The 27,540-nt window shown below is 42.3% G+C and overlaps 2 protein-coding genes and 1 long non-coding RNA gene across 6 annotated transcripts in view; 1 reads left to right on the forward strand and 2 right to left on the reverse strand.

Moving 5' to 3' along the window:
* Positions 1 to 762: 762 nt before the first annotated feature.
* On the reverse strand, positions 763 to 12,078 carry ghdc (GH3 domain containing). 3 transcript variants are annotated; one of them, XM_023809180.2, is made up of 10 exons: positions 11,742 to 12,078; positions 10,931 to 11,230; positions 10,192 to 10,388; positions 9,247 to 9,576; positions 7,955 to 8,252; positions 6,311 to 6,500; positions 5,941 to 6,012; positions 5,307 to 5,440; positions 4,313 to 4,401; positions 763 to 2,312 (listed from the first exon to the last, which is right to left on the reverse strand). In XM_023809180.2, the coding sequence occupies exons 1-10, from the start codon at positions 11,830 to 11,832 to the stop codon at positions 2,100 to 2,102; spliced, it is 1,914 nt and encodes a 637-aa protein (XP_023664948.2). In that variant the 5' UTR covers positions 11,833 to 12,078; the 3' UTR covers positions 763 to 2,099. The 3 variants fall into 3 exon arrangements, with proteins under 3 accessions (XP_023664948.2, XP_072568471.1, XP_023664949.2); XM_072712370.1 differs by lacking the exon at positions 11,742 to 12,078 and adding an exon at positions 11,354 to 11,693; XM_023809181.2 differs by lacking the exon at positions 11,742 to 12,078 and adding an exon at positions 10,706 to 10,781 and having other exon boundaries at positions 10,931 to 11,060.
* Positions 12,079 to 12,095: 17 nt separating this feature from the next.
* On the forward strand, positions 12,096 to 13,994 carry LOC111842515 (uncharacterized). The gene is made up of 2 exons (XR_002837927.2): positions 12,096 to 12,173; positions 13,280 to 13,994. It is a non-coding gene; the product is annotated as an uncharacterized lncRNA (long non-coding RNA).
* Positions 13,995 to 14,628: 634 nt separating this feature from the next.
* The window catches only part of LOC111842514 (signal transducer and activator of transcription 5B-like), a 64,073-nt gene continuing 51,161 nt past the window's right edge, over positions 14,629 to 27,540 (reverse strand). For both annotated transcript variants that reach the window (XM_072712367.1, XM_072712368.1), the window contains 12 exons: positions 26,517 to 26,672; positions 22,861 to 23,040; positions 22,256 to 22,343; positions 20,733 to 20,855; positions 20,478 to 20,570; positions 19,798 to 20,004; positions 18,923 to 19,017; positions 18,438 to 18,580; positions 17,787 to 17,942; positions 17,561 to 17,612; positions 16,476 to 16,583; positions 14,629 to 16,347 (listed from right to left, as the gene is read on the reverse strand). In XM_072712367.1, coding sequence (XP_072568468.1) covers positions 16,224 to 16,347; positions 16,476 to 16,583; positions 17,561 to 17,612; positions 17,787 to 17,942; positions 18,438 to 18,580; positions 18,923 to 19,017; positions 19,798 to 20,004; positions 20,478 to 20,570; positions 20,733 to 20,855; positions 22,256 to 22,343; positions 22,861 to 23,040; positions 26,517 to 26,672 — 1,525 coding nt within the window. In that variant the 3' untranslated portion in view covers positions 14,629 to 16,223. The remainder of the gene's footprint in view (positions 16,348 to 16,475; positions 16,584 to 17,560; positions 17,613 to 17,786; positions 17,943 to 18,437; positions 18,581 to 18,922; positions 19,018 to 19,797; positions 20,005 to 20,477; positions 20,571 to 20,732; positions 20,856 to 22,255; positions 22,344 to 22,860; positions 23,041 to 26,516; positions 26,673 to 27,540) is intronic.

A 27,540-nucleotide genomic window follows, 5' to 3' on the forward strand; every position in this document is an offset into this window, starting at 1 on the left:
AAATACTGAATATATGATATGAAATATATAAAATATACCTTTTGAGGTTCCTGAGTACTGGTAAGCGGGCGTATCAAACCAACGGTGTATCAAACAAATCATCTCATAAAAATTGTACCTTTGATGCTTGAGCTGGACTAATCAAATTTTTTGATGGTTCTTTACATATGTTCTCAAAATTCATAACAGAAATGAAACATTTTTAAGAGAGTTGATGCCTAAATTATAATCCAATTCTGGAATGACCCCTGAAGTAATCTTCTCACGGATTGGAAGAAAGTTAACTTTTCAAACCACAAGAAGGTAGTGCAGACTCTTAGTAAAACAAAATGCCAGAATTAAAAAATAACTACCTAAGTTTTGTTTTTCCTCTGAAAGGTTTGCCATATCTCACTAATATGGCTGCCATGCTTGGTGAATTTAACTAGCTTAAGTGAGACAGCTATGAAATTACATTATAGGTGACCGTGCTGACAAATCCTGAGCTTTACCGGGAAAATGTCCTGCAACAAAGTAAGACCAGATGCTTATATTTAGGGGGGATATGAGAAACGGTTCCTGTTTATTTGCCTTACGGTTACCTGCTGCTATGAGTTAGCATGGATGTTCTGTGGCAAATCCCCCCCCCCCCACCCCGAGTCTCTGAGGACACCCCCACATCCTGCCTTTCACACAGCGCTCATCTGGAACAATCCGCTTCCTCAGGCCTTTTCCTTTGCCGTTTGCTAATTCAATATAAAACACTAGTTTCAATTGAAAATGTTACTCTCTTCAAGAATTTATTATGCTTAGCACATATTAGATATTTTAACAACTTATGAAAAACATAATAAAGACAAAACACATAAAGAACAATTAATTATCAACAAGACACAGGAGACCAGGATGAATGCACTTATAATATTACACAAAAAGGGAGACTATATTAAAGGACAAATCAAACTTTCCACATTCAATTAATTTGAACATTATACCGAACCAGCAGTGCATTCACTCTGCATAGCGCTTTGCACATCAGTCCTACCGGAGACAGGTGAACCTGGGAAGTGCAGAGCTGTTCACACTTACAGTATTCTGGAGGAGACAGTGGTACTGAACCCGTGCAGAATGAAGCGGAATCTACAGAAGCCTCAGCGCCCTAAACTTACCCTGAATTCATACTGAAGTATCACATGGGTCTGACCTTTAGCAAATGCACGTTTTGGACCTTTGGTTGTTGGCAGATCACAGAGTGGAACCATTTTCGGCGGCACGTGACCTTGCAGGCTGTTGGGTGGCTGTGGATGCGGAGCGGCTGGAGGCCATCAGCCTCCCACATTAAACTTCTCTAAATGTCAGTTCAATTAAAGGTAACCTTAAGGGTGACTCCAAACAGCCCAAGAAAACGACGTCTGGGACTATGACGTGAGATCTGTCCTGTTTACCGCTTTTTAGAGCATTTGCATACTTGATCAAAAAAGGGGGTCTTAGGATCAATTGGTGATATCTGTTCACATTGTGGAATAAAAACACTTGACTAGTCGAGGTACAGTAACTCCAGGAAACAGATTAATTGATCCATTTGTCATTTAGCTAATACCTGTAAATATAACTGAGGATTATGCTTTTCCTGTTAATTGCTTCTTTTAATTGATGGTATTCCCATATTATACTATGATTAGTTAGCACAACCATCCATTTTTAAATATTGTATCCTGCATGAGCAGTTTACAGTCAATGCCCCCCCAACCTCTCAGATGAAGGTGATGGAAAAAGAAACAGATCTGGCCTGGTTCAGCCTCGATCTGGTTTGGCATGGCAGCAGAAAAACAGTTGAGGACTCTTGTGAAAATACTAGAATTGTCATTATTGTCATTTTGGTCACTGCCATTACCAAAGTCAGTAATGTAGCCCTGTGCAGCAGCCACTTACTCTGTACACCTTTGTTTGTATATTCACTATCCCCCCCCGATAAAGGGAATATCTGTGGTCTAAAAAGATAAACACAAGGTGTCACAATAGGGAAGAAGTTTACACTCTACACAGTGTTGCTTACAGCAAAGTTTCCGAAAGTAGGTGTCACGATGAAGTCCTTTCCCAGAATTCCCTTTCAGCGGTGCTCAGGAGATGGTCCTTCGCAGCAGGAAGTCAGCGCATTCCTTACTGCGCAACACTCGCTGCATTTTAAAGGTGGCAGGAGGGAGCGATGACAAGCTGCTGCGCAGCTCCAGAAACGCACCTCTGCCAACCAGCTGCACCCTCATTGGCCCGATGCTGCCTTTGAACCTGAACGATTTATAGACGGCTGAGTGTTCTTGGAGACAGTGGTCAAGCTGTGTGAATGAAAGAGAGAGAGAGCTTGCAACAGGATGAGGTGATCTTGGGACGGGTGGAGGGATTCCCCCCCCCCCACCCCAACAAGTTCATGCATAATGTATCCTCAGAAATTATTCACTCAATCTACAGCCCTTAAAAGCTTCTCTGCCTTCCTGTCCGTCTGTCACCCTTTAATGTGCAAAACCCAGTCAGCCCCAGAGACTGGCAGCCTGAAGGGAAATCAGTTATTACAGCAGCTGCCATGAAGTCATAGACGGTAAACATGGAGCAGCCCATCCTCCATAGAACGCAACTGAACCTTAATAGTGCATCACATATTACAGTATGTGGTTTTGTGTGCAAGACATTTTTATATACACAGGACAAAAATAAGGTAAAGATTAAAATAACAAAAGTCATCTGGACAAATTAGATGGAAGTGATGGCAGTAAACTACAGTACGTAAATAAAACACTATTTTCTTTTCCTCGCCATTTCTATTACTTTTAATAACTATACATCTCTTACCTCCAGTTCAGTAAGTTCTGATCACCCTGGCGATTAGACTGATCGCACTACCCTAAATACACTATATTTTTCTCATTGGTTCGGTTTAAGATTAATGGAGATGGCAGCTACCGCAGGAAGTGTAACTCTAGTAAATCGCTCTGCCAATTAAGCAAATACATAATCCATTGGGGACTTTGAATTTCAAAGCACATTAAAGCAGCTTTTCATTACTCGAGTATGTTTTTGCAAGAGGACATGCCCTTCTGGAGACTTGGCTAGCTTTGGTTAATTGTAGGGTGTTAGGGTTAGAATAAGGCAACAGAATACTATGTGGAGCATGAAGGTGCTATCGTGACAAGAGATATGGGAGAGACGGCAACAATATTGTTCTTTTAGATTTCATGTGTCACCTGGGCTTGTCTCTGCCACTCTTCCAAAGACACCCTTCTATATCTTGCCGAGCTGAACAGGCCGATGCTAAGCCTGTCTTCCAAAACAGGAAGTGCACTGAAAGCACCACAGAAGCAGCAGGGGTAACAGGGTCAGGCAGAAGTGCTGAGGCTACATTGAGAAACTGACCAGCAGATGGTCAGTAATGTGCTGCCTTTTATTGGTCAGGTGGGGTTGTGTGACTTCGGCTAGAGTAGAACCGAAAGTCACATTGTTTTGTTACAATGATATAACTTCAGCTTGAGTATTGGGTGCATATGTGTCTAGACTTACAGTTTGCCTCCTGGAACAAGTTCTACTACACCAAGATGGCGGCGCACTGGGTCGCAGCGGTCGCACCAGGTCCAAACCATAGTGCGATATTCCTGCTTTATTTATATTTTGGTGTTTAAGTGAAAATGTCCGTCGGAACTGCAAAGAAACACGTCTACAACTGCCATCTGTCCTGTTTCCTGTACATAGACAGATAGTTAGAACTAGTTTCTATTCTTAAAAATGTAGTTAGATTTATTCATGTGAAATTTCTATTTTATATTTTCTTGGTATGTTTTTTATCTTTATAATGCACCGTGGGGGAGCTGTGTGGAACGACATTTCAATACACTGTATACTGTGTATATTGTTGTACTGACAATAAACCGATCTTAATCTTAATCTTAGAACAGGGGTGGGCAATCTTATCCAGAAAGGGCCGTTGGGTATGCGATCTTTTCGCTTCAACTCCGTAATTATATTACTAATTAGAGGACTGATTGGCTGAAGAGTCCTCGCACCTGGGTTTGAACAGCTGATCTAAAGGTTATCCCAAAAACCTGCATACACAGCGGCCCTTTGAGATTACTGCCCACCCCTATACTAGAACTTCTAATGACTTGCTGTCCAGAATCCATCCAAAGTAGCTGAAATTAACAGTCATTAATGCAACTTGGGATATTCTTCTGACTTTCAGCCATAGATATAACACAAAAACATAACATTAAAGATGTACCTGATACTACAAATTCCAAGCTATTCATTTCAGAAAGGCTGACTAGCTTGAGGCTTGCAGGTTTCTCACCTTGTAGCGCTGCTCCTCGGTCAGGTTCCTCACTCCTCTCAGCTCCAGAAACACTTGATAATGGGGATCTGAACCTCCTGAGGCCTGACCTGTAAGCGGACGACACACCAGTGACAAGATAAACAGCCTCGCAGTTACCTTCAATTAGTTATATTTGTAAAGTATTAAAAGAGAGGCAGTGGTGGCTTAATGGTTAGGGAAGCGCACTCGTAATCGGAAGATTGCAGGTTCAAATCCCCGACCAACAAGACACCACTGAGGTACCCTGAGCAAGGTACTGCCCCCAAGCACTGCTCCCCGGGCGCTGAATTAGCTGCCCCCAGCTATGTCACGAAAGTCACATATGGGTTAAATGCAGAGGACACATTTCATGGTTGTGCACTGGGTGCTGTGGTGTGTCAACAATGACAAAAATAAAAATAAAATAAAAAAAACAGGCGATGGCTAAGACTGATCATGAGGTTAAAAGGGCAGTTCACCCCAAAACTGAAAAAGACATTTTAGAGGGGTTTTAGTGCTGTCAATCCATCTAGGTTGTTCTGCTGGGAGTTGCCTAGTTTTGGAGACATTAGCCATAGAAATTTCGGCCTTCTCGAATGTAATGGGAGTGAATGGCATTCTTTCTACGGTGATTAAAGAGCCAGAAAAATACATTTGCTTCAACAGCAATGTCTCTTACCAGAAATCATGACCCAGTCACTCAAGATAATCCACAGGCTTTGTAGTGAGCAGTATAATATAAGAACTATTTTTTTCTACCGAACTCCACACACCAATCTTATCACGGTGCAGAAGATATTGCTGGCGTGCTTGTGCTCGTATCTTCTGCGCTGTGATATGAATGGTGTGAGGAGTTTGGTAGATAAGTTCCTACACACTGAAGAGATAGCACTAAAGTACCTCTAAAACATATTGGTTTTCAGGTTTGGGGTGACCTGCCCCTTTAAAGCGCACTGGCGTGCCCAGAGTGTCAATTCAGTAGGTTACAACTTACCCAGAATGCTACTCTCCACACAGCAGTAGTCCAGAAGCTCTGCCCCAGGCCACTGACTGACAGCCCGCTTCAGGGAACCCAGGAACATGGCCTCAGAAATTCTCTCACCCCGCACATTCAGCATCTGTCCCCGCCTGCACACAAAAGTTGAAGTCTTCAATTTGAGTCACACACACTAACTAGCCATCGTCCATGACCCTTTATCCAGTAGACGGTCATGGTGACCTCAGAGCCTTTCCCAGGAAATGCAAAGTTGATTAAAGTATGTCAGCAATTCCAGCATTCCTTATATCAGGAATTTAAATGCAATTAAACAAAAAACTCAAATGTTATTCCAAATCATCTACTGAGGTTAGACATATATCAGTGGCAAGCCTCAAATGGTATCATGATTTTTTTACATTTATTTTTTAATCTTTGAAGCTTTCATTTTTACACATTCTGTGTAGTCTGGTTTTTATCCAGCTGATCAACCGCACTAGCCTATTGCCTCACAATTTTTGGTTAGGGTAGTGGGCAACTGCAAAGGGCTACTATTTGACAGCTATTAAGATTCTACTTAAGAGAAAAAAATATTTTTTAAAAGTGTTTGTAGAATGGAAAAAGAGTCATATGTTCAAAAAGCAGCAAATACCTGTACTGGAATTCCACCACTGGACACTGATTGTGGAAAGCAGTGATCCTCAGCACATCTCCAATTCGATATCTCAAAAAAGGAACCATAAGAATTGTCATGACTGTCACTCTTCTTCAGACAAACATCATCAAAAAAAATTATATTTAACATTATCAGGTGAGATACACACTGAATGCATGTATCCATCTCAATGTCTCGGTTTTAGGTTGTACTGAATATCTAGGATGACCCTATACTGACATCTAGTGGCCAAACAGAGCATCCTGTAAGACACCACAGGCACTGGTTACTGGTCACTAATATGGTGCACAAGCTCAGTACAGGTAAAATGCAATGGCAATGGCATATCATTCCTACATGGGCACACCTGAACAGGCCGGACGCGTTGGTAACCACCAGCTCGTAGCACTGGCCCTGCTGCACCTGCTCCATAGTCAATGTGGGGGGCTGCTCCTCCTCCAGACTGGCCTCGGGGACAAACTCACAGAACATGGATCTCGGGCACAGCAAGTACTGCCGCGGCTCCTTCTCTGGGCACACGTTCACGCCAATCAGGCCTATATGGAAAGAGAGAGGCGGGAATACACACACATACACACGCATATGTTAGGTATTTATATCTTTGTGAGGACTCTCCATCTGTTTCTATGGGCAAAACCTTAATCCTAACTATGATAATACTAAACCTAAACCTAACCCCAACCTTAAACACAAGTAACCCAACAAAATATGAGACTTTTGGCAATTTTAGTATTTTAGTTTTTTGACTGCAGTGTCAGTTTTTTTTTTTTTTATATTTATATTGTGGGGACCATATTTAGTCCTCATTAATGTGGTAAATACAAACGCACGGGGACACACATACACACTTTTGTATCCATATCTTTGTGGGGACCGTCCATTCATTTCTGTGGGCATAACCATAATCTCAACAACGACAACCTTAACCCCTACCCTGCCCTAACCTTAACCATAAATAACCATATAGAATACAAGATTTTTTGCATTTTTACTTGCATTCACAAATTTGTATAAATTTGATTTTCCTCTTGTGGGGACCGAAAAGGTGGTCCCCACAATGTCAAAGTAACAGGTTATTATCATATTATGGGGACATTTGGTCCCCACAATGCAATATAAACATAATACACACACACATACACGGGTGTATTTTAACTTATCACTAGGAGACTCTCACTATACTGCAGTATATCATTCCTCAAAACACTGGGCAAAACGTCAAAACATTTAAAAGCTGAAAAAAATGTTTTGGCATATTTATCTTTTTCCCAGAAAGGTACAGGGAACTGGCTTAATCAAAGATGCATCTCAACCTCCTGTTGACCCAGAAAACATCCCCCAAAATCCCCAAAATCTTATGTAATTTACTCTGCTTGCTCTTTGAAAACAAGCCCATATAAACCTGGCTAAAAGGCCACTCTGTGCCAGTTGAATGAGATCATTCCAGCAGACATGAGAAGCCAACAGCTTTCGATATCTCAGGCTCTGTATCTCTGATGACCTCACCTGGTCAGATCATGTACAGACTCTCAGCATCAGCTGTAGCATCTTAGGCAGCTGAGGAGGTTCAAGGTCTCGCCACTCATTCTTAGGACCTTCTACTTAGACCATTCCCACCATGGGAAGCACAGCCTGGTTTAGTAGCTGCTCTGCCCTGGACAGCAAAGCTCTGCAGAGGGTGGTAGCTTCTACCCTGAAGCCTTCAGACTGCTTAATATCTGACTGACACTAATTCATATACACTCCACTGCAAGTTATAGTCTGACTGTATACTTTGCATGTGACAAATAAAACCCTTGAATCTGCACGTGATTGTGTTAATAATAACTCAATCAATAACATAATAACATCATAATAAATGGGTAGGTTGTGATGTAATGTTCTTAAGCATCGCTGCTACTCGCGCTGTTTTGGTGACAGAGTAAGATGTCTCTGGGTGTCTCCTAACCGAGCACGCTGCTGCACTGCAGAGCAGTCTGGGAGCTCGTACCTTCAGCGGCAGCATAAACGGGGGAGTAAAAGGGCACACCCTCGCAGTAGTGCTGCCTCAGCAGTTCCCCGTGAATCTGGTCGGAGCCGGAGTCCACAGCCAGAATGAGGCCGAGTCGAGGCCATAGTCTCGGGGCTATGCCCAAGAAGCCCTTCTCAAACTCTGCCCTAAGATGGGCGGCACGCTCCGGGTCTGGCCGGAGCAGTCCTTCCAGAGTTTTCCGTGTTCCATGCTCGAGGTCCAGCTGGGGACTGACCCGGCCCAGCTCTACGTCCTCCACCAGCTCCTGCCATCGTTCCTGGAGGAAGAAGTGCACCATCGCTTACCATCCCAGGTACGTTCAGCTCCCTCTGCCAGGGGAAGGGTTTGTTCCAATAAGCCACTAACAGGGGAAGTTATCCAACTAGCATGTTCTACTGTCTAAAGCAGGGGTGTCAAACATACGGCCTGCGGGGCGAATACGGCCCACTATGGTGTCCAATACGGCCCGCGGGATGATTTGAACAATAGTATTAAATATCAAATCTTTTTTATTATCATCATTATTATTATTAGTAGTAGTAGTATTAAAAAGGAATGAGTGTTAATGAACAGTTCCTGAGGACTTGTTAAATGCAGTTTTACAGAATATAGTGCATTTGTTGTAATTTGATGCACTATGATTAAAAAAAAATAATAATAAATTCGGCCCGCACATGGTCACATTTTCTTCTCATCCGGCCCTCACCCTAAAATGAGTTTGACACCCCTGGTCTAAAGCATGAGCGTCGTTAGGTCCGATCAGTCGGGGCTATAGCCCTGAGTATTTTAAGCCGAACCCTGAGTATTTTCGGCCCCCATGCCAATCTTCCTTCAAAAAAAAACAAAGTCGCGCCCCGGGTAATCTTGACTTACCCCCTTTTCAATAGCTAGAAACTCCCTTGGTCTAAAGCATACCGTTATATAATATCTTGTAAACCACAAACCACTTTTTGTGGAAGTCTCTGTTCATGTTTGGTATTCATACTTGGAAAATTTAGTTTATTTTTTCTTTCTGGCTTTCTTCCAGTCCCCAATACCATTAATATACAGTAATTCCTATTTACACTTCTGAGATGGCACAAACTGGATTTTATATAGCTAGAGTTTTTAAAATCAAACAATTAAAAAAAACATGTAACTTTTTAAGTTAATTCGATCAATATTTCATAATTGAGTTTCAGGGAATCTGTTGCATATCCCAGCAAGCATAGTAAACGCACATAGATTACTCCCCCCCCCCCAGTCACATTCTTCAGCGAGTCCCCTTGTACCTGCAAGCTACTGAAGGCGTCAAAGATCTCAGAGGCGAAGTCAGACTCCAGTGCGCCCAGTGCAGAGTCCCTCAAGGCAAAGAGCAGGTGCAGGTAGAGGGCGTCTCGCTTGTTGCGCACTTGCAAGGCTGGTGCAGGTGTGGTGTAGATGCTCAGCAAGTGGTGGAGCAAGGTGGAGCAGGAAGAGGCCAGGATGGAGATGTTTGACCTGATGGGAATGCCTGTCTCTGAACAACCAGAGTTCGAATCGTAGTAAAACCCAGTAGTGCGCTGCAGGACTTCACTGGCCGGGAAAGACCTCTTTATGGTGTCTAAACATACAGCGACCCCCTGAGGAGAGAGAGACCAAAACTCCTGACAGGTTCATTCATACATACATCCACCAAGATCAAGGCTCTCCAACTCTGGTCCTATAGAGCTCGTATCCAGTAGGTTTTCTATCTTATCTGGCTTCTGATGAGCCACACCTGTTCTCAAGGAACATACCAGGAGCAGGTGTGGCTCATCAGAAGCCAGGTAGGATAGAAAACCTACTGGATAGTAGCTCTATAGGACCAGAGTTGGAGACCCCTGATCTAGATATACTTCAGCATAAATTTTACTATTATCTAACGAGCTGCCTAACAGCAGTTAAAATTCAGAAAACAAGTACTAGTAAGAGCAACATGCAACAATATGCAGCCATGGGATTAGTGTACTGTATTTTCTTTCCCATACTTTTTGAAATGGACGTTTCCCTGCATTTCTACTTAATATTACTGCCAACCTTCCAGTGCACTTGATGTACAAAAGAAATTCCCTTGCGAGCGGCTAACAGACAGTTCAAGATGAATATCAGCAGCATATGCGCTGAGTTCTCTTTTCTGCAGTTCTGCCATTTGGGTGTTTCAAGAGGGAACAGATATTACAGCTTTGCCGGGAACCGTCGCCCGCCCCTTTACCGACCTGCAGAAACAAATCGGTGTTAGTATCCTTCATGCGTGGGAGCATGCAGCACTTCCCAGATATGCCCGACGTCATGACCAGGAGATGCGGCTTCTCTGCAATCAGCAGCCTGCTTTCCCCAGCCGCTACCTGCTCCACCAGATCACGGTAGTTCTCATAAACTGTAATGGGATGATGCTGGCGAAAAGTTTCACAATCTACAAAATATAATGGGCATTTCATATATATATTGCGACTTGCATGGCCTCATACAATGCATCATTTTAGAACAATGAGGATTTAACATATTATGGCACCACAGTTTATCACTTTTCAATACGTAGGGTGAGTATATTGTTAAAAGGGGACAGTTAACCTTTGCAGTTAATATATATGTTTAGTAATACTTTATTTCCTCCTAGGGGCATTAATGTAGTGAGAATGGTATCAAGTTGGGATTCAAGACATTGAGATGATTCTGTAAATTTTTCCAGCGAGCAATTTTTCAGAAAGTGTCCCATTCTAAAATACTCACTCTATGTTAGATATATCATAGGGAAGGTGAAGGAGCGGGCCATCGTCCAGTGGCAAAACAGCAGTGCATCTGAAACCTGTTTTGAAAGGTGCTTTCATGTTTTAAACATGAGGGGTTTATTTAATTGCCAGTCTTGAGCAAATTGTTCACGGACATACCCTTTGAAAGTTACCCATTATTTAAAGTATCCCCCTATAACTGTGGATAAAGTTTTATGAGATTTACCTTTAATAGATTTAAAATCATACTGCCGTCCATAGTCCGTGTTGGCAGTCTTGTGCAGGCGTTTCAGCAAAGTTTCCTCCTGTACTCGCCGGACGTCCAGCGTATCTGCCTCCAGCCTATTCCTTTGTCGTTTTCCAAGCCATCCTATTATTCCCCTGGCGATGAAGGTAATGATGAGGGCGGAGGCCGTCCTGCTTTCTCTCTTCGCCCTCCATCTGATGTCTCTCCAGGTGATCGTCACCCCACACAGAATGACGGCAGCAGTCACACTTGGCAGCAGACGAGTATCTTGGAGAAGCTCTGCCACAACAAGGGATGCAATCACAAGCACGGCCACAGGAAGACGCTACCGGCCCACTAAAATCCAGGCTTCATTCCATACTCTATACCGCTCTCCGTGTTTATCATTCAATAATTACTTACTCAAGGCATGTTGGTTTTGTTTCTCTTCAAAGTTCATAAGCATTTCTATTGTGAAATATAACGTTTTTGTAATGTGATTAAATGCGTATTGCATACAAATTAAATTGTCGCATTATTGCCACCATCATCCTGTCCAACGTGTAGTCCCGCCTTGCGCCCTGTGCTGCCCGGGATAGCCTCCAGGGCGCCCATCCTGACCAGGACGAGCCGTTAGATGATGGAGGGCTGAATACCTTAATTATATAGCTAATATGTAGGTATAATTTACAAACGCCAGGGGTAACCGTATTAAACTTGGCACAATTTATTTACATGATACTGTAGCAGTATGCCTTATTGAAGCTAGTTGTGACTACATTTAACAAATGATGTGCATGACATAACCTACCGGTATTGTATCCCACCGCAATTAAGAAGATCACGAGTAATGAAGTTAAAGCAAAATAACCGCAAAGTCTGCTTGGTCGTATTTTTAGCATTTTTGATTAGAAAAATAAACAAGATTTAGCCACTTAAATGATTGATAATAAACTTCCGTTTTCTAGCAAGTTCCGTTTAGAAATGCCACATCGTTCCCTTATCTCCCTATGAATATAAAACTGCGTTAATTGTGAACGGTTTACGATTAATTGTAATTGTAAATTCACTTTGCAGATCCCAAATGTGCATAGTGCTGTACTTCCTTACATGTTCCCTAAAACCCATGACAGCTGAACTATGACCGGTCAAATGCCAATGATGTCATCTACCGGACACCGCCCCGATTGAAACCGAAAGTAAACAAAAGGACAAAAATCGCTTTTTTCGGCTTTATTAATTGGTATAATTCTCCTAATCGCATTCACGTGTATTTGGATCCCTCCTCTCCAACAGTTAGAAAAACTGCGTCAGAATATTTAGTCATACAGTTATCGCTGTTAATGGTTCAGTTAGCAATAGCTAGGTTTCCGCCAGTCCGTTATAGGTGCATATACGAATATTTCTGGGAATGTTTGTTCAGCCTGTGTCGGATTCGGATTTGTCATAAATTTACCAGTTCATTAAACAGTTTACCTTTCATTATGTTTTAAGAAGTGCTCTGCATAAAATATACAAATAATTAAGTAATAGAAAATATTGTCTGGTGGAGGAGTACAATTTATAGGAAGTGTATGCTTTACTATGTTCAAGATGTAAATGTAGTCCATCCGTTTAAGTGGACTTTATTGATCCGGCCCGAATAGTTAATAATGAATATAGTTAAGAATGTTTAGTAATGTATGGGAATTTAAATAATCCAGTTGATGGTCTCTCACATTTATCTTTGTATCCATGTCAAATTACTTATATTAACTTAAAGTCGTATCTTCGGCTCTGGCATGTTGCGTTGTATTGTGGTTCAATGGCAAACGGCATTTTGACAACAAGAATTCATTATGCTAGATAGTGGTAGCATACAGTTGGAAAGAAATTACATTTAAATTAAATGAAATTACACCACACCTTGATTTTCTCTTCACTTTGTGTGTGACCTGTGTTACAGATGATATCCCATGACTTTCTAAAATCTAATAATGTTGAAAGTTTATTGTTGTCCCATGGGCAGTGGAGAAATATCACTGTTGGGCCCTTGAGCAAGACCCTTAACCCCAACTGCTTCAGGGATGCTGGCTTGTGCTGCTCTCATCCACACTTTTAAGTCACTTTGGATTAAAGCAGCTGCTAAAAAATGTAACAGGTCATATACAAGATGTGTGCAAACAATACATGAATATGGATTGCATTGCTAAACTTTTAGCAAGATGGCTGGACACGATAGAATATGGCAGTCACCCCAATTTAAGTAATACCTGAATTGTTGTAGTACTTCATTACCTGACATAAATTCTGTTACCAAAAAAAAGAAAGCCTTTGCTTACTTAAATTCTTCCTTTTCCTTTTTCCTAGATGCCGTTTTTTGAGGGGAAAAGACTACACGTTTCTACCAGAAGATGGCGATTGTGAGTTACAAGAAGTGTTGCACAACTGCAGAGAAGATGAATGTCTTGTTTTTCTCCACAGCTTGAACAAACCACAAAGGAAACTGGGAGTCAGACATCTAATTTTGGCTGTACCCAAAAGCAAAACAGGCTGGACCAAGATGAGCATAAGGGAAAAAAAATCAGCTATGATGTATATGTTTAAATTAATCTATGTCATTATTTTGCAGCCATTAGCAAGTATCATGCATATCTGGCTTTAATTCAGTGAATGCTTATTCACTGACAGTTTTACAGTCCTGGAAAAACCTGGCGAATCAATGTGAATGACACTAACAGCTGTACTGAATATGCCACAATATAGTTGCTCAAACCGGTGTTGAACATGAAAAACTGCAGGATGAAAATGCATGTGTCTCTACATGCATACGACGGAAAGTGTTTTAGGTTAGAACCAATTTGAAAAAGGTCTCAAAACCTCTGGTCAGTGAATTGCAGGTAATAATTATAACACAGTGTGAATTTCAGACATGTCTTTGTCCTTTGTCTACATTAATGATGCAATTATAAAACTTTATTTCAATTGGTTGTCTTTTGTGACACTGAAGTACTAAAAAACAGAAACAAACATGGGACACACAGAGCCAGCTAATGTACAGGAGCTGAAACATCACATTGCACAGGTGGGGGGGAAAACTGCCCAAAATACATAATATAAAACAAGGAAAACAAAATACCTGAATAACTGCCCATGTTTTCATTGACATGTTCTTGTAATAAAAACATTTAGAAATGCACTGAAAATAAATGCTAAAGGAAACAAGTACCAAAGTCTGCCACTAATATAACATTTATTAATATGTTTCTCCTTAGGAAAATAATCTTAGACTGCAATGTCAGATTGTCTGCCATCCTATTCCCAATGCATATAGTACATATTCAAAGGGTATGCAATAAAACATGCAATTCAGTTGTAGCAAAATATAGTTTTCATATAGAACATAATTCATATAGATTTGTTTTGTAACACATCTGTCTCCAGCTTGTTTCCTGAGCCTGTGGCGCAGACTGACAGGCAGAGTCAGCTGGCAAAGAGACTGAACAAGCACGGGAGGTACAACATGTGACAGGAAATGTTTTCAGTAGTGACTTGCACCTCAAACTTCTCTTGGAATTCTAAAATTGGGTTCTAACATCTGGGCAGTCACCCCTACTTTCAGAAGAAAAGGAGTAGGTTTTCCCATATACCAAAGAGGTTTTTGGCAATAATTGTTTGGTGCAGACCACCACCTCCTTCGAAATACAGACACATGTGGCTTGAGTGGAAATTCTCATTTATTTAAACAGCTGTGGTGGATGCGAGGTGCGGAGCCAAACAGGCCCAGTGACATGGTAGCAGAACACAAGCCAGTACGCCAGCTGTGACTGAAGATCCTTGGTTGTCTCACCTGAACAACCTACCAAGCAGAACACAGGGGTCTGGCCTTAGTCTTGGAAAAACACAGGCACTGTATGGATGGAGGGTGCCATACAAACTGTATGCTCCATCTCGTAGAAAGATGTTGTAATATTCAAAAATGACAAGCTTGAATGAGGACCGAGCAAATTGCTCCCGGGTGTTTTACTTACACAAAAATGTTCTGAGGGCAGAAGGAAAAATGATTGGTTCAGAGAGATACCCAATCAGATTGTAAACAGGGTGGGTTAAAGCAACTAGAAGAGGCAGGACCAACCAATTAGATGTCTTGGTCCCACCTCCTCTACAATCGGATTGGTTGTCTATCTGAACCAATCATTTTCCCTCCTGCCCTCAGAACATTTTTGTGTAAGTAAAACTCCCATGAGCATCCAAGCAGTGCGGTGATAGGATAGGGGTTCCTAGCCCTCAGTCTGCAGGCAGTATTCAACTGGGCCATGGAACGCTGGTGGCAGAGTTGTCACTTGTCCCATATACTATAGGATTGTCCTGTATTGGAGAATAAAATGCTGTGATCCACGAAAAAATGTTATTTATCCCATATTTTCATACACATTTTGTCCCTCCCCCACTCATATTTTACTGTAGGACTTTTTTATTGGTAATTTGTGCAATTTGTGTGCAACAGGAACCGGTCCATGGACATCAGAGAGTTAGGAACCCTTACCATGACTGACCGAGAGAACTATGCTGAAGTAACTTAGTGATATGAGAAGCAGGGAGGGTCCTGTCAGAATGGGACGGGAGAGGATGTAACACTAGAAAGCATGTTAACCATGGCGTAAGCACAGGGAAACAACTGCGTATTTAGTGTCCTATAGTCTTGCACAGCCACAGCATTTAAGAATATGGCAGGCCAATATGGGCACCAGGAAATAAAAATTAAATAGCATCTTAAAATGGAAGCAACTCCCTCACTAAGTACTGTTAACTTGGAATGAATTTCAGCTGTACAAAATTGAAAACACTGAAGCACTAACAATGATATTGTCAGTATTCCTGTTGGTGTTTGTACTGCATGTCTACAGACCACTTTGGTAAAATTACTGTAAATTTTACATTTTTTTGTGCTACTGTGTCACTCCCACTCTCCCAATTATCAATACATAACTTTAAAAAAATTATTTAGATCTTTTTTAAAGCAGGTTAAAAACTGAACTACAATTGTATGTGGTACATCCACAGTCTTGTCCGTAATAGAACATCTTCTTCATTTTTTGTCTGTTTAACAGGTACACATAAAAACATACAGTGAAAAAATAATTGTCAGAATCTGCATGCTTAGAGTAAAACCAAAAAAAAAACAAAAACAAAAAACTAGTGATTAACAACCATTATTAACATTTCACATTATGGTTATTAAACTGAACAACAATGAAATCAAACCATTGGGAAATCCTTTCACTTGGTGGCTTGCAGGGTTAGAGGTAAAGGGTCATGACTGTTGTCCACTCCACTGGTTTTCTATTGGCCTGCGCAGTAGCTCTTCCACATGTCTTGCAACATCCATGGTGTCTTCCAGGTCAAATTCTCCATCTGCATCCAACATTGGATCATTCCTGCAAGGGGGGCCCAACACAACAGTCGAACAGATAAACACAAACAAAAATTTGAATCAGATTAGTTATGCCAGGCACTCCCCACACTGATTGCCCCTCTTCGGACTGTCGAAAGCTGGAGCACTCACATGGGAGGGTATATTCCATAGTTATGAGGGTGACTGATAGATGGTGAAGCCGCATGATCCATGTAGGTGGGATTTCCTCCGGTTGGGTCAGGGTTGGCAGTAGTAAAGCTGCAGGCCCAAACAAAGAAAGACCTGGAATCTGATGAACCTTCCTTCATACAGAGTGGGCTACAGTACCAAGCAGCACAGTCAACATGCAAGAATCAACAAGGAATGTTCATCAGGCATCTTCCCAACCATTCCTTTCAAGGGGTGACTGATCATCAGTATCAGACAAAATGCAAAGACAACCAGGAAACAACTCATCAGATCAACAACAATTTTTTTGTCGAACTATTTGCCCTATGATGATGCAGGCAGAACTTCTGTCACTGCACATCTGTTTTTAGTAAACAAAAAAAAAAAAACAGAAAGGCAATCCTGAGTGTTCCTTGGCAACTGCTGTCTTTTTCTTGTGTCTGAAAGTGTATATTTCTATTGCTTCGCTAATGCATTAACTTTCCAGCATAGTTTGAATTGAAAGCCAATGCTTAATTGGCAATTGGCATTTAAGGAGGAAGCCAGGCAGACTACCTACAACCCGCGATTAATTCTACTGGAGAGAGGGCTGGGGACAATTAACACCCATAATTGTGAGAGCTGCAGGAGTGAATGGGGACTTGATTGACAGGCACATCAAGGCGGCCTGCTGCATACTGAGCAGCCAGTTAAATCGCACCAAAAGACTTCCTCTTAATGAATTACCCCTGAAGCAGAAAGGGAGCGACATATTGAAAATGTGACATGTCAGACAATCTTTCCATTGTGGAGCAAAGTGCTTTAAGTGCTCCCCGCACTTCACCTCTCACACGAACACCTCTCGCCCCATTTTCAGCAACTGAATTGCGAATGTGAAGGGCGCAATTAGCGATAATCAGCCCTTTCCTGTTATCCTGCTACTCCTTGGCCGTACGTCCTCCTTGCACAATAAACTGCCCCAGCACGCTGGCACCATGGAAACAACTCATAAATCCTCTGGCCGGCAACGATGGACGGCAAGAAACCAACATGTTTTAGGGCATAGGGAGAAGGGCCTCACAACTTACTCTGGCACTACTTGTCGGATCTGGGGTTTCACGTAGCCATCAACTGCTTTTGCTGCAGGTACAAAGTGGCACATGGGACACAAATAAGAAGTAGAAAATAATTTTAAATCCATGAAAAACAGTCATCAAGATTTCATGACCCTCTGATCTTGAATGCAAAAAGTGTGCACAGTACACAGTTAAGCGGGCAACCCATTTCTGAGAGTAAAGAGACTGATATCCGTACATAAGGGTGGGGTGTAGTATTTAGAGAAGACCTCATCCTTCGGCCGCTCGGGATAGAGGAAGAGAAGGTGGTTGAGGTCGCTGATTCTGTCTGCCAGCGATCGTATGGAGAAGTCTTTCGTTGTGTATGGCATGAGGTTCCATACCATCCTTTCTCCTAAGCACAAAAATGAGGGTTAGCAATAGTTCATCCAACTACCTCTGCCTACCTTCAGGCAGAACTTTAACAAAAGTGCCTCTTTAAAATCATCAAGGCTTCTTGGGCATGAACAAGGATTCGTAATCTGCTGGTTCAAGTCCCAGAAAAAGTCCTCTTGGAGATCCTTTGAGCAGAACTTTTACCAGAACTTCTTTGGATACAACTGTGACCTTAGCAACTTGGACTTAGTTACTGGGTAATCAGAGGTGGATAATTCAGGACCAGAAAGCAAAAATCCAGACCAAGATTCTGTTTTAATCAATCAGTTGTGTACTCTGTGACTGTGACTCTTTATACTCAACTGGGGGTGGTTGAAACAAAATCTTGGTCTGGATTTTTGCTTCCTGGACCTGAACTATCCACCTCTGTCGGCTATGGTACATACCATGAAGCAGTCTAGACAGCATCATGGTGATCAGAAACTGAACGAGCAACACAGCTGACAGGACACACCTGCTTTGTTGGGGTTGTCTGCCACCCAGGCGATGGTGATGCCCCCGATTTCAGAGTCGCTGAAGCGTAGGAGGAAGGTTCCGTTGGGTTTGGACATCAGCATGTCCTGAGCCTGCTGTTTGTTCACAAAGCCCAGAATCGCCCTGCATCACGACAAACCCCAAACACAGACATATACAGATGCATAAAAAACACAACAATAAAAAGTCATCTATTTTTACTCCAATTACCACAGGCGTATTCCTTTGGCTGAGTACATTTCAAAATTGTTTTGTTGCCATGAAGACTACGCATTGCGTAACTGTTAACATCAACAAAACTATACCAATAAAATTTATAATGATAGTTCCTTCATCATGAAGGAAACTTATTTATTTATTTATTTCATGTGTTTTTTTTGCAAGTCATGTCATAATCATAACCATAAACACCAGGTAAAATGACACCTGTCTGAAGTGGAGTAAACCAGGTGGCTGCCTCCTTACCCATCATTCCAGTGCAGCTTCAGATGCTTTTTCATGAGTTCAATGACTCCGTCAAACCACTGCCAAAACGTGAAGTTCCTGCCAGGTAAACTCTCCTGCACAGGAGGACAGGTTACATGTGGTAGCTACCTGATTACGTCACCTTATAGGCCTATTACAAGTAGCAAATGAGTAGCTTAGGGATTTCTGCAATAATTGGAGAGTTCAATTACTGTAGAATTAACTGCATAACTATTTGCTCCCCAAAGACAATGTTTCTGTTGTAAGTTTGTCTGATAGTCAGTTTTTAGCTTTGAGTAATAAGCAAGATACATCCATCCAGCTTCCATGCTACTATCGAGTACAGGGTCAGAGTAAGCTTGGGTCCTGTCCTTGGAAGCAGAGAAAAAGGCATGGGGACACCCTGGATGGGATGCCAGTTCATTTCAAAACACACACTTACACTATATGCAATTATCAAACTGCATTCCTTTTTGACTCCTTTTTGAGAACACACAATCTCCATGCACACACAGCCAGTGGGTACTCTGTGTTCTTCCTGCTTTGTTGAGTAAGAGTATGTGCCCTGTGAGGGACTGGCATGCTATCTACAGTGTCCCCTGCCATGTGTCCAGTGTTTCCTGGGATAGGCTCCAGGCCCCCTGTCACCCTGCACTGGATAAGTGGTTTATTTTTCAATGAAAGCACTATTTTGACCTGTAGTGCATTTAATTAAACTGAGGCCAGGCAAAGGTCTCAAGTGTAAAATTCCTATACAAACAGAGCTATTTTTCAATCCATTTAGCCAAACCACTCCAGAAAGATGATCAGACCATACATGGGAGGTAATTAAGCAGCAAACAGAGCTTATACCTTCAAAAATGCTGCAAACCTACCCTGTTGAACTGTGACCAGGATATGGTCATATTACGGTAATCCTCGGCATTTACGCTTGAATTGCTGAAGGCCTTCTGTGCTAAAAAAACCAGGTTCTCCTCTGACAGGCCCCGGCTGCTCTGGACCTCTGCCTTGTACTTCATGTTGAGAGCTTCGCATAGCTGTGGCCACGTTACCTTGTCTGGAACGATAAAAGGCACCCGCCCCTGGACCAAACGAGAAGATCTACAGTTACACAAAAGAAAAGAAAACTGCACACGGAACAGCAATCATTTTCATTCAGTTTTACAAAGCTTCTGCACTAGAATTACTGATCTAACACCTCATCCTGCTGAATACAGTGCATGGAACATTCAATTCCGCTTTTCATTTTTAATTAGAGTATACGGTTTGACTATCACAACATGTACAATGTCAAGATAGTAAATAAAATCAATTGAATGAAAGGTTTCATTAAAAATTATTGTCTTTATTGATCCCATGGTATTTTTCCTTGATGTTCTGGGTCAGTTAATGTACTCCAGGAGCCCATTCTAAAAGCAGTTTAAAGTGCACATTCTGTATGCCAAAGCATTTCAACTCTTCTAAAGACAATTCTTTATTGAGCATGTCCATGGCAACCGTAATGTTATGCTTCTCCTCCACAAACTCAACTAAGTTGCAGCGGACGTGAACTCACTGGCTCAGCAAAGGCGTTATCCCAAAGCACTGTTGCTGTGGCGTTGTTGTCTTGGCTTCCATGAACAATCACCACAACAGGAAGTGATAATGTCTGTGTGGCAGAGAGGCAAATGCCAAGAAATTATAGAATCACTTAACAAGAAACTGTTAGCATTCAGAATCTGACAGGATATAACTCTAAAAAGCAATAAGAGTGTAAAGGTGCTGTACTTGGTTAATCTGGTCAATGACAAATGGCAGATGTGATTTTTACCTTCACTTGAAACACCAGTTCATTGCCCCCAACACTGAACTGCGATTCAAACAGAATGGTGAATTTCTCCTCAGTAACTGATTCAGCCCCTCGTCGGTCTGAGCGCTTAATCCGCTTCAAGGACTATGTGGAAGAAAAACAGCATAAAATGCCATGGGCAACTCTTCAGATCATGACGTCAGTCATAAGAGTGCGTTTCTGCACCAGCGCTGAAAGTCTTCGACTGGTACGCTTTCACCACCTCCACATCTGACTAGCTGACCCTTCGCAGTCACACTTATACAGCTTTATAGTATTATAAATATAAGCACCTGTTGAATAGCAAGACTATTTCTGCTTTACAACATGTATCTGGGAAGAGTAAACTAGCTTTCTTCGTTCAGGTGTGTCAGCATTGGACTCCATAATTCCATCCATCCTTACACCTTCTATCCTGGACAGGATAACAATCAAAGTCAGAAGTATTACTGCAAAATCTGTCTGGGTCACTCTGTTCTTTATTCCAGTATTTTAAATCGCCGTCATATTACAAGCCCCAATTCAGTTTTAGGTAACAGATGGTTGCCTTGACGCAGCTGTAGAATTTCCCAATAAAACCTAGAATTTATTGTTCTTTCAATGGTTGCAATCCATCAAAGCCCAGAGGCAACAATGTGGCCCCACATCATTATACACATTACACATGAGGATGTTGGTATGCAGTGTTCTGTTTTCTCCAAATATAATGCGTTATATACACTACTGTTTGATATCTCTAGAGAACATTGTTCCTGTAGTGTTGTGGAACATCCAGGTGGTCTTGTGTAAACTTGAGAAAGGCAGCCATGTTGGACAGCAGTAAGTTTCTCCCTGGTACCCTCCTATAAACACCATTCCTCTTTGGTGTTTACTAATGGTAGGCTCATGAACACAGACATTAAGTGTCAGAGATGCCTGCAGATCCTTATCTGTCACCCTAAGGTTCTTTGTAATGTAATTTATAGGAGAATTCTTCATTGTTCCCTTTACTGTGCCCATTTCTAGGGGGAGTAGCAACTTCTTGGCCAATTAAATATATGAAATACTTTCATATCAGGTCCTACAAGCTTCAACTAACTCCATTCCCGAGATCCTCCAAAATCTCTTAATTGGACCATTTTGCACCTTGTTACAACACATTGTGAAATAATGCCACACTATGTCACAACTTGACAAAGTGTTAATGAAGACGTCCATCTTGGTTGTTTATTAGTGCAACTCCCACATTTTGTGTTAACTGCTGCAATATGTAATAATTTCTTACAAAATACGGGGTAATGTATTACATATTGCATATTACATATTACAAAATGCAGCAGATTATTCCAGAATGCGGGTCGTACAATATAAAAATTTGTCAAGTTATTACATAATCCTGCATTAATACATAAGGCATTGTAACACACTTGAACAGAATTCTGTTGCATGACTTATGGCACCACATTTTCTGAGCCATCCAAATGATTCCACTGGCTTTACAACCTTTTTCTCACAAATGTACATACCATGTTCCTGAAGTGTGCGCTGAGTGTCCCGGTCGTTTGGTGGTACTCCATGACACAATTGTTATTAAGGATTTCGCCACTGCTTTCACTGCAAGAAAGGCACAGAGTCCACGGCATGAAGCTGCTGAAGACTATCCTCCCACGACCCTCATTTTTCATCGTGTCTTTCATTCTACTGTTCTAAATATGATAAGAAGTATCACATTGATATAAATGGCACTGGAACCTTCCGTACCTCCTTCACCAGCAGTTCAAACTGTCACCTTCTTACCATAAACAAGCCTAACAACCAGAGGCGCTGAAAGGGTGGGGGGGAGTTAGGACAATTCCAAGGCCCCCTTAGTGACAGGGCCCCTAAAAAAATGTGGAAAATAACTGGATTGGTTTGGACTGGGGGGCCCAATATGACATGCTTTCATGGGGCCCAAAATATTTAGCAACGCACCTACTAACAATTCTGGGTGTTCAAAAGAGACATGTCCTTATTTTCTCGAAAGCTCAACACAAATATTTTATAGAAACTGACTGCTAGATATGATGTGCATCTTTGGACCACATTACACTTATTTTCCTGAGATGATGAAGGTTGAGTGTGCAGGCCTTACTTCCTGGTGTTCTCGTTTTTGAGTAGCGCTTTGGCCTGCTGCTCGCTAATGATGGTGGCTTTCACCTGGGGGGGGTTCATGTGCACGTTGAGCTTCCCCCCCACCAGAAGCCGCACGGTGGCAGCGAACTTCGTCTGTGTCTTCAGCACCTGAGGGGGCTGCTTCTCAATGATGAAGGTGCTGTGGGATACAGAATACAAACATACAGTCAGACTTACAGTTAAGAACGGCCGACTTACGGACAGCTCCTACTTACAAATGGACTGTCGTAAAGCCTGTTAGACTGACAGTCATCAGTTAAGAACGGCCGACTTACGGACAGCTCCTACTTACAAATGGACTGTTGTAAAGCCTGTTAGACTGACAGTCATCAGTTAAGAACAGCCGACTTAAGGACAGCTCCTACTTACAAATGGACTGTCGTAAAGCCTGTTAGACTGACAGTCATCAGTTAAGAACGGCCGACTTACGGACAGCTCCTACTTAGAAATTGACTGTCGTAAAGCCTGTTATACAGACAGTCCCCAGTTAAGAACGGCCGACTTATGTACAGCTCATACTTACGAACGGACTGCCATAAAGCCTATTATACAGTCAGTCCCCAGTTAAGAACGCCCGGATTCCGTATAGCCTGTTCTATTAAAAATCTGAATTAATTACAATGATTTGTAATAACAAGTACCTGCGCATAACCTCATTGTGCGACGTCAGCAGTTTGTTGGCTCAAGGTACAGTACAGTAACTTATGTAGTCAGTTTTCTTTTTGCATTATTATTATTATTATTTACTTTATTATTATGTTTAAGATGTTAAAGGTGCATTTGGAATAGTTTCTTAGGTGTTTCATATGCATAGAAAGGTAAAATACAGTATATACTATATATTAAAGCAAACATTTGACTGACTAACGCTAAATAAGAACATATGTATCAGTTTCGACTTACCTACAAATTCAACTTAAAGACAGACCTAAGGAACAGATCTCGTTCGTAACCTGGGTACTGCCTATATTGTAAGGGCAGTGCACATAAGGCAGTTTACCGTTTACAAAATGCAAAAGCAGAAGCCGTGTTCCGTTCATGCCTGCACTTAGACAGACACAACATGATGTTGGGTTAATGTTTAATTTATTAAACACTGGATCTCTCACATAAAACATGCAGAGTGTATGTTTGCGCAAGATGGCAGCTCTTATCCTGTTAATTATCTATTCAGCCAAACGGTTGCCACTTCACTTTTCCTCTGCAAATTATTAAAATAATCCGTTACTGTTAACCATGAAACATGAAGTTTATATACAGGAATACCCACAAAGGCTAGTTAATTATTGTCTGGATACAATGCATCTAAGTCATCAAACATCTTTAATTTACAGTCCCGCTGCGTCCAGCAGGTATCCTTAGAAAACTATTTTCATAAAATAAAATGCTCTTTTCCTCCTGAGGGTTCGGTAGGCAGAAAGTGAGATTTACTTTGCAGTTAAAGATAAAGATGACTTATATGAGGCAGAAGTAAGTCATGCATTGGCAGTGAAAATGAGGCTGTAAGCATTTCTGACCCCTCTTTTCTGGCTGAAGCCTTCTTATAAATGAACGCCCTACGATGCAGCATGACGCAGGCTGTGGAATGGCCTGGAGTAACTGAGAGTCTACTGGCTTGATTAAGATCATCAGACTGCCAAAACTGTCAGCCTCTCCAGGAAGGGTGAGCCCATGGTGACTTATGCTTTTCTCCATTTTCTTTCTCCATCTGATGGGGTTTTCCCCTCACTGTGTACCTAGGATACTGTTTCTATTCTCCCCCACTGGTAAACGTGCTCAGACCTTGATGCTTCACCCAGCCTACGGTTGTAGTCCTTCTGGGACTTGACATCTGTGACATTTATCTGCCTCCCTCCCGGTTATCCTGAGAGTCTTCTGTTTTCATTTCTCCTGGCAAATGAAACCCCAGTATCCTTCTCCCATCCTGCTGTCGCGTAGCTCTGTTTACGGTTCAATCCGCTCTTACAAACGGCGCCTAAACCAGACCAACCAGCCGCGTGATCACCTGACAATCACAGCGGCAGCACACTCCACTCACGCTCACGCCGAGCTCCATTCCAGAAGCTGCCCCCCTGCTCCACAGAGCACCCCCCTTCCCTGTCGGTCATATAAACAAAGAGACTAAACTACACATCTTTGCCCCCTTGACACAATGCATATATTACTGCCCATGTCCATTTCTGAATGCCTCATTAAATGGTAGCTGCTGCATGTGTTCACATGCCATGTTGGGGAAGTAGAGTGTGAGATCCCCAGAGCTGACAGGTGAGATATGCTCTGTGTATCGCTGGAACCTCCCAGAAGTTAGACGAGGTGCAGAAAATGTGCTTTAAGGTAACCTGAAAATAGTCAAGTGCCGGGAATGGAACTTCCTTAAAAGGGCAACCCTGCTCTGGTCCTCTGGGGCTCAGCTGGGGGCTGAGCAACAAGAACAGGTCGGTTCTGTACAAAAATGTTCAGATGTGTTTTCCCCTTGCTGGGGCACATCTCTTGTACAGTACATTACAAATAAACCCCTCTGGGATTCCTTATTACATCTCGGTCATAATGATTCCTGGAACACAAAAAAACAAGTCGCCTGGGAAGAATTAAACAAAAATGTTAGACCATGGGGTTTAGTGACTGAAACAGTCTCATTAACCAATGGGTCTGTTTCATTCTGGGTTGATTACAGGTAGCACACTGTGTGATAATCATTTATACTGCAGTTTATGCTGCACCAAGGAGCTGTTGGACATGTTTGCCTCATTTTACTTGCTGGACTTCTGCCCTTATTTCCAGAGGAAAGATCAGCGTTCTTGGTTCCTTTCAGCTCACACTAATTTTGCACTCTTCCCTTTGGTCCACATTCTGTCCTCTCAAGTCACCCATGTTCATGATCTACATTCCAAATTGCTCTCAGCATTTGCAATATTTGAGGGCACTTTTGCAGTTGCTGAGCAAAATTGCAGATTGGCAAAATCAACCCAAATCAGAGATGAGCTACCAGAAACCAAAGCTGTGGGCAGATCACTGCTACGTCAAAGCAATCAGGGCTATGGATTTTCATGCTTAACCTTCTGCATGGTGTGGTCATTTCTTTCTGCCTGAAGATCTCCATACACAGTAGGAGCACAGATTTACTACTGCAGTCCCCAACTATTTCACTCTGTTTCCATAATTCTTGACTAATTATGATGTTCTCAGTGTAACCTGTCACCTACTTCATGATGGAAACATGGACATCCACAGTACTGCGAATACAGAGAACTACAGAGAGATTTCACAACATGAGCACAGTAGTGGCAGCAGCCCACTGGCTCCATAAAAAAAGGAGAATAAAACAATTTTAAATAACTTTGCACTACCTTTCTCACCTAAATGGCAATTATCTCATATTGTGCATGGCACCTGAAGATCAGGATTTTAAAAATCAGTTTTGAAGATGAGTTTGCATAGCAGAGCAAATGTAATTGTTATTATGTGAAGCCTCTTGAGATTATTCAAGGAAGTCCATCAACCGCACACACACATGTTCATGCTGACACAGGCAGTCACACACACGGACATGCTGACACGCACACACTCACACACACACACGTGCATGCTAACACGCACTCACACACACATGTGCACCTTGTGACTAGTGCAGAGACAATGTCTGTGGTAGTGCTGTTGAGCTCCGTCAGCATCTCCTCCACAGGTCCAGGGATGGGTAGCTGCTGTCGTAGATGCTCTGCTCGCCGAATCTGCTGCCGGTTCTGACAGATCATCTCTGCAAGCTTTTCACACCTAAGAGATGCAACACATCTGGAATGAATACACAGGGACACAGGGCTGAAGAGTCACAAATAGGAGACATAGAGCTATTGTCATTTTAAAATAAATCTGACTTAAGAGATCCTCAGCTTGGTCAAGAGAAAAGAAGAATGGGAAAATCCCACAGGTCAAATCACTGCTTGGGTACCTAGTTACCAAATATTTATTCCGAACCAAACAGACTGCAAAACAAAACTGTAATACAAGTGAAAAATGCTACCTTAAGTATGAGTACCATATTTTGATATGAAATAAGAGGCATCATTAACCAACATACAACTGCAGCCATTAATTGTCAAAACAAAGTTTTCTTGAATGTCTTCCACCTCTCTATTTCTTCACAGTCCATTGTAGGGTGAGCATGAACCCTATTATGACTCACCCTGGACAGTCCATCAGTCCATCAGAGGGAACACACACAACCGACAATCAGACAGACAGAGAGACAGGCAGACAGGCAGGCAGAGAGACAGACAGACAGGCGGACAGACAGACAGACAGACAGGCAGGCAGACAGACAGGCAGGCATACAGACAGGCAGACAGACAGGCAGGCATACAGGAAGACAGACAGACAGGCAGGCATACAGACAGACAGGCAGGCATACAGACAGGCAGATAAACAGGCAGACAGACAGACAGATAGGCAGGCAGGCAGACAGGCAGGCAGGCATACAGACAGGTAGACAGACAGGCAGGCAGGCATACAGACAGGCAGACAGACAGGCAGGCAGGCATACAGACAGGTAGACAGACAGACAGACAGGCAGGCAGACAGGCATACAGACAGGTAGACAGGCAGGCAGGCATACAGACAGGCAGACAGACAGACAGGCAGGCAG

This window comes from Paramormyrops kingsleyae, chromosome 5 (genome assembly GCF_048594095.1).
Source record: "Paramormyrops kingsleyae isolate MSU_618 chromosome 5, PKINGS_0.4, whole genome shotgun sequence".
Lineage (NCBI taxonomy): Eukaryota > Metazoa > Chordata > Actinopteri > Osteoglossiformes > Mormyridae > Paramormyrops > Paramormyrops kingsleyae.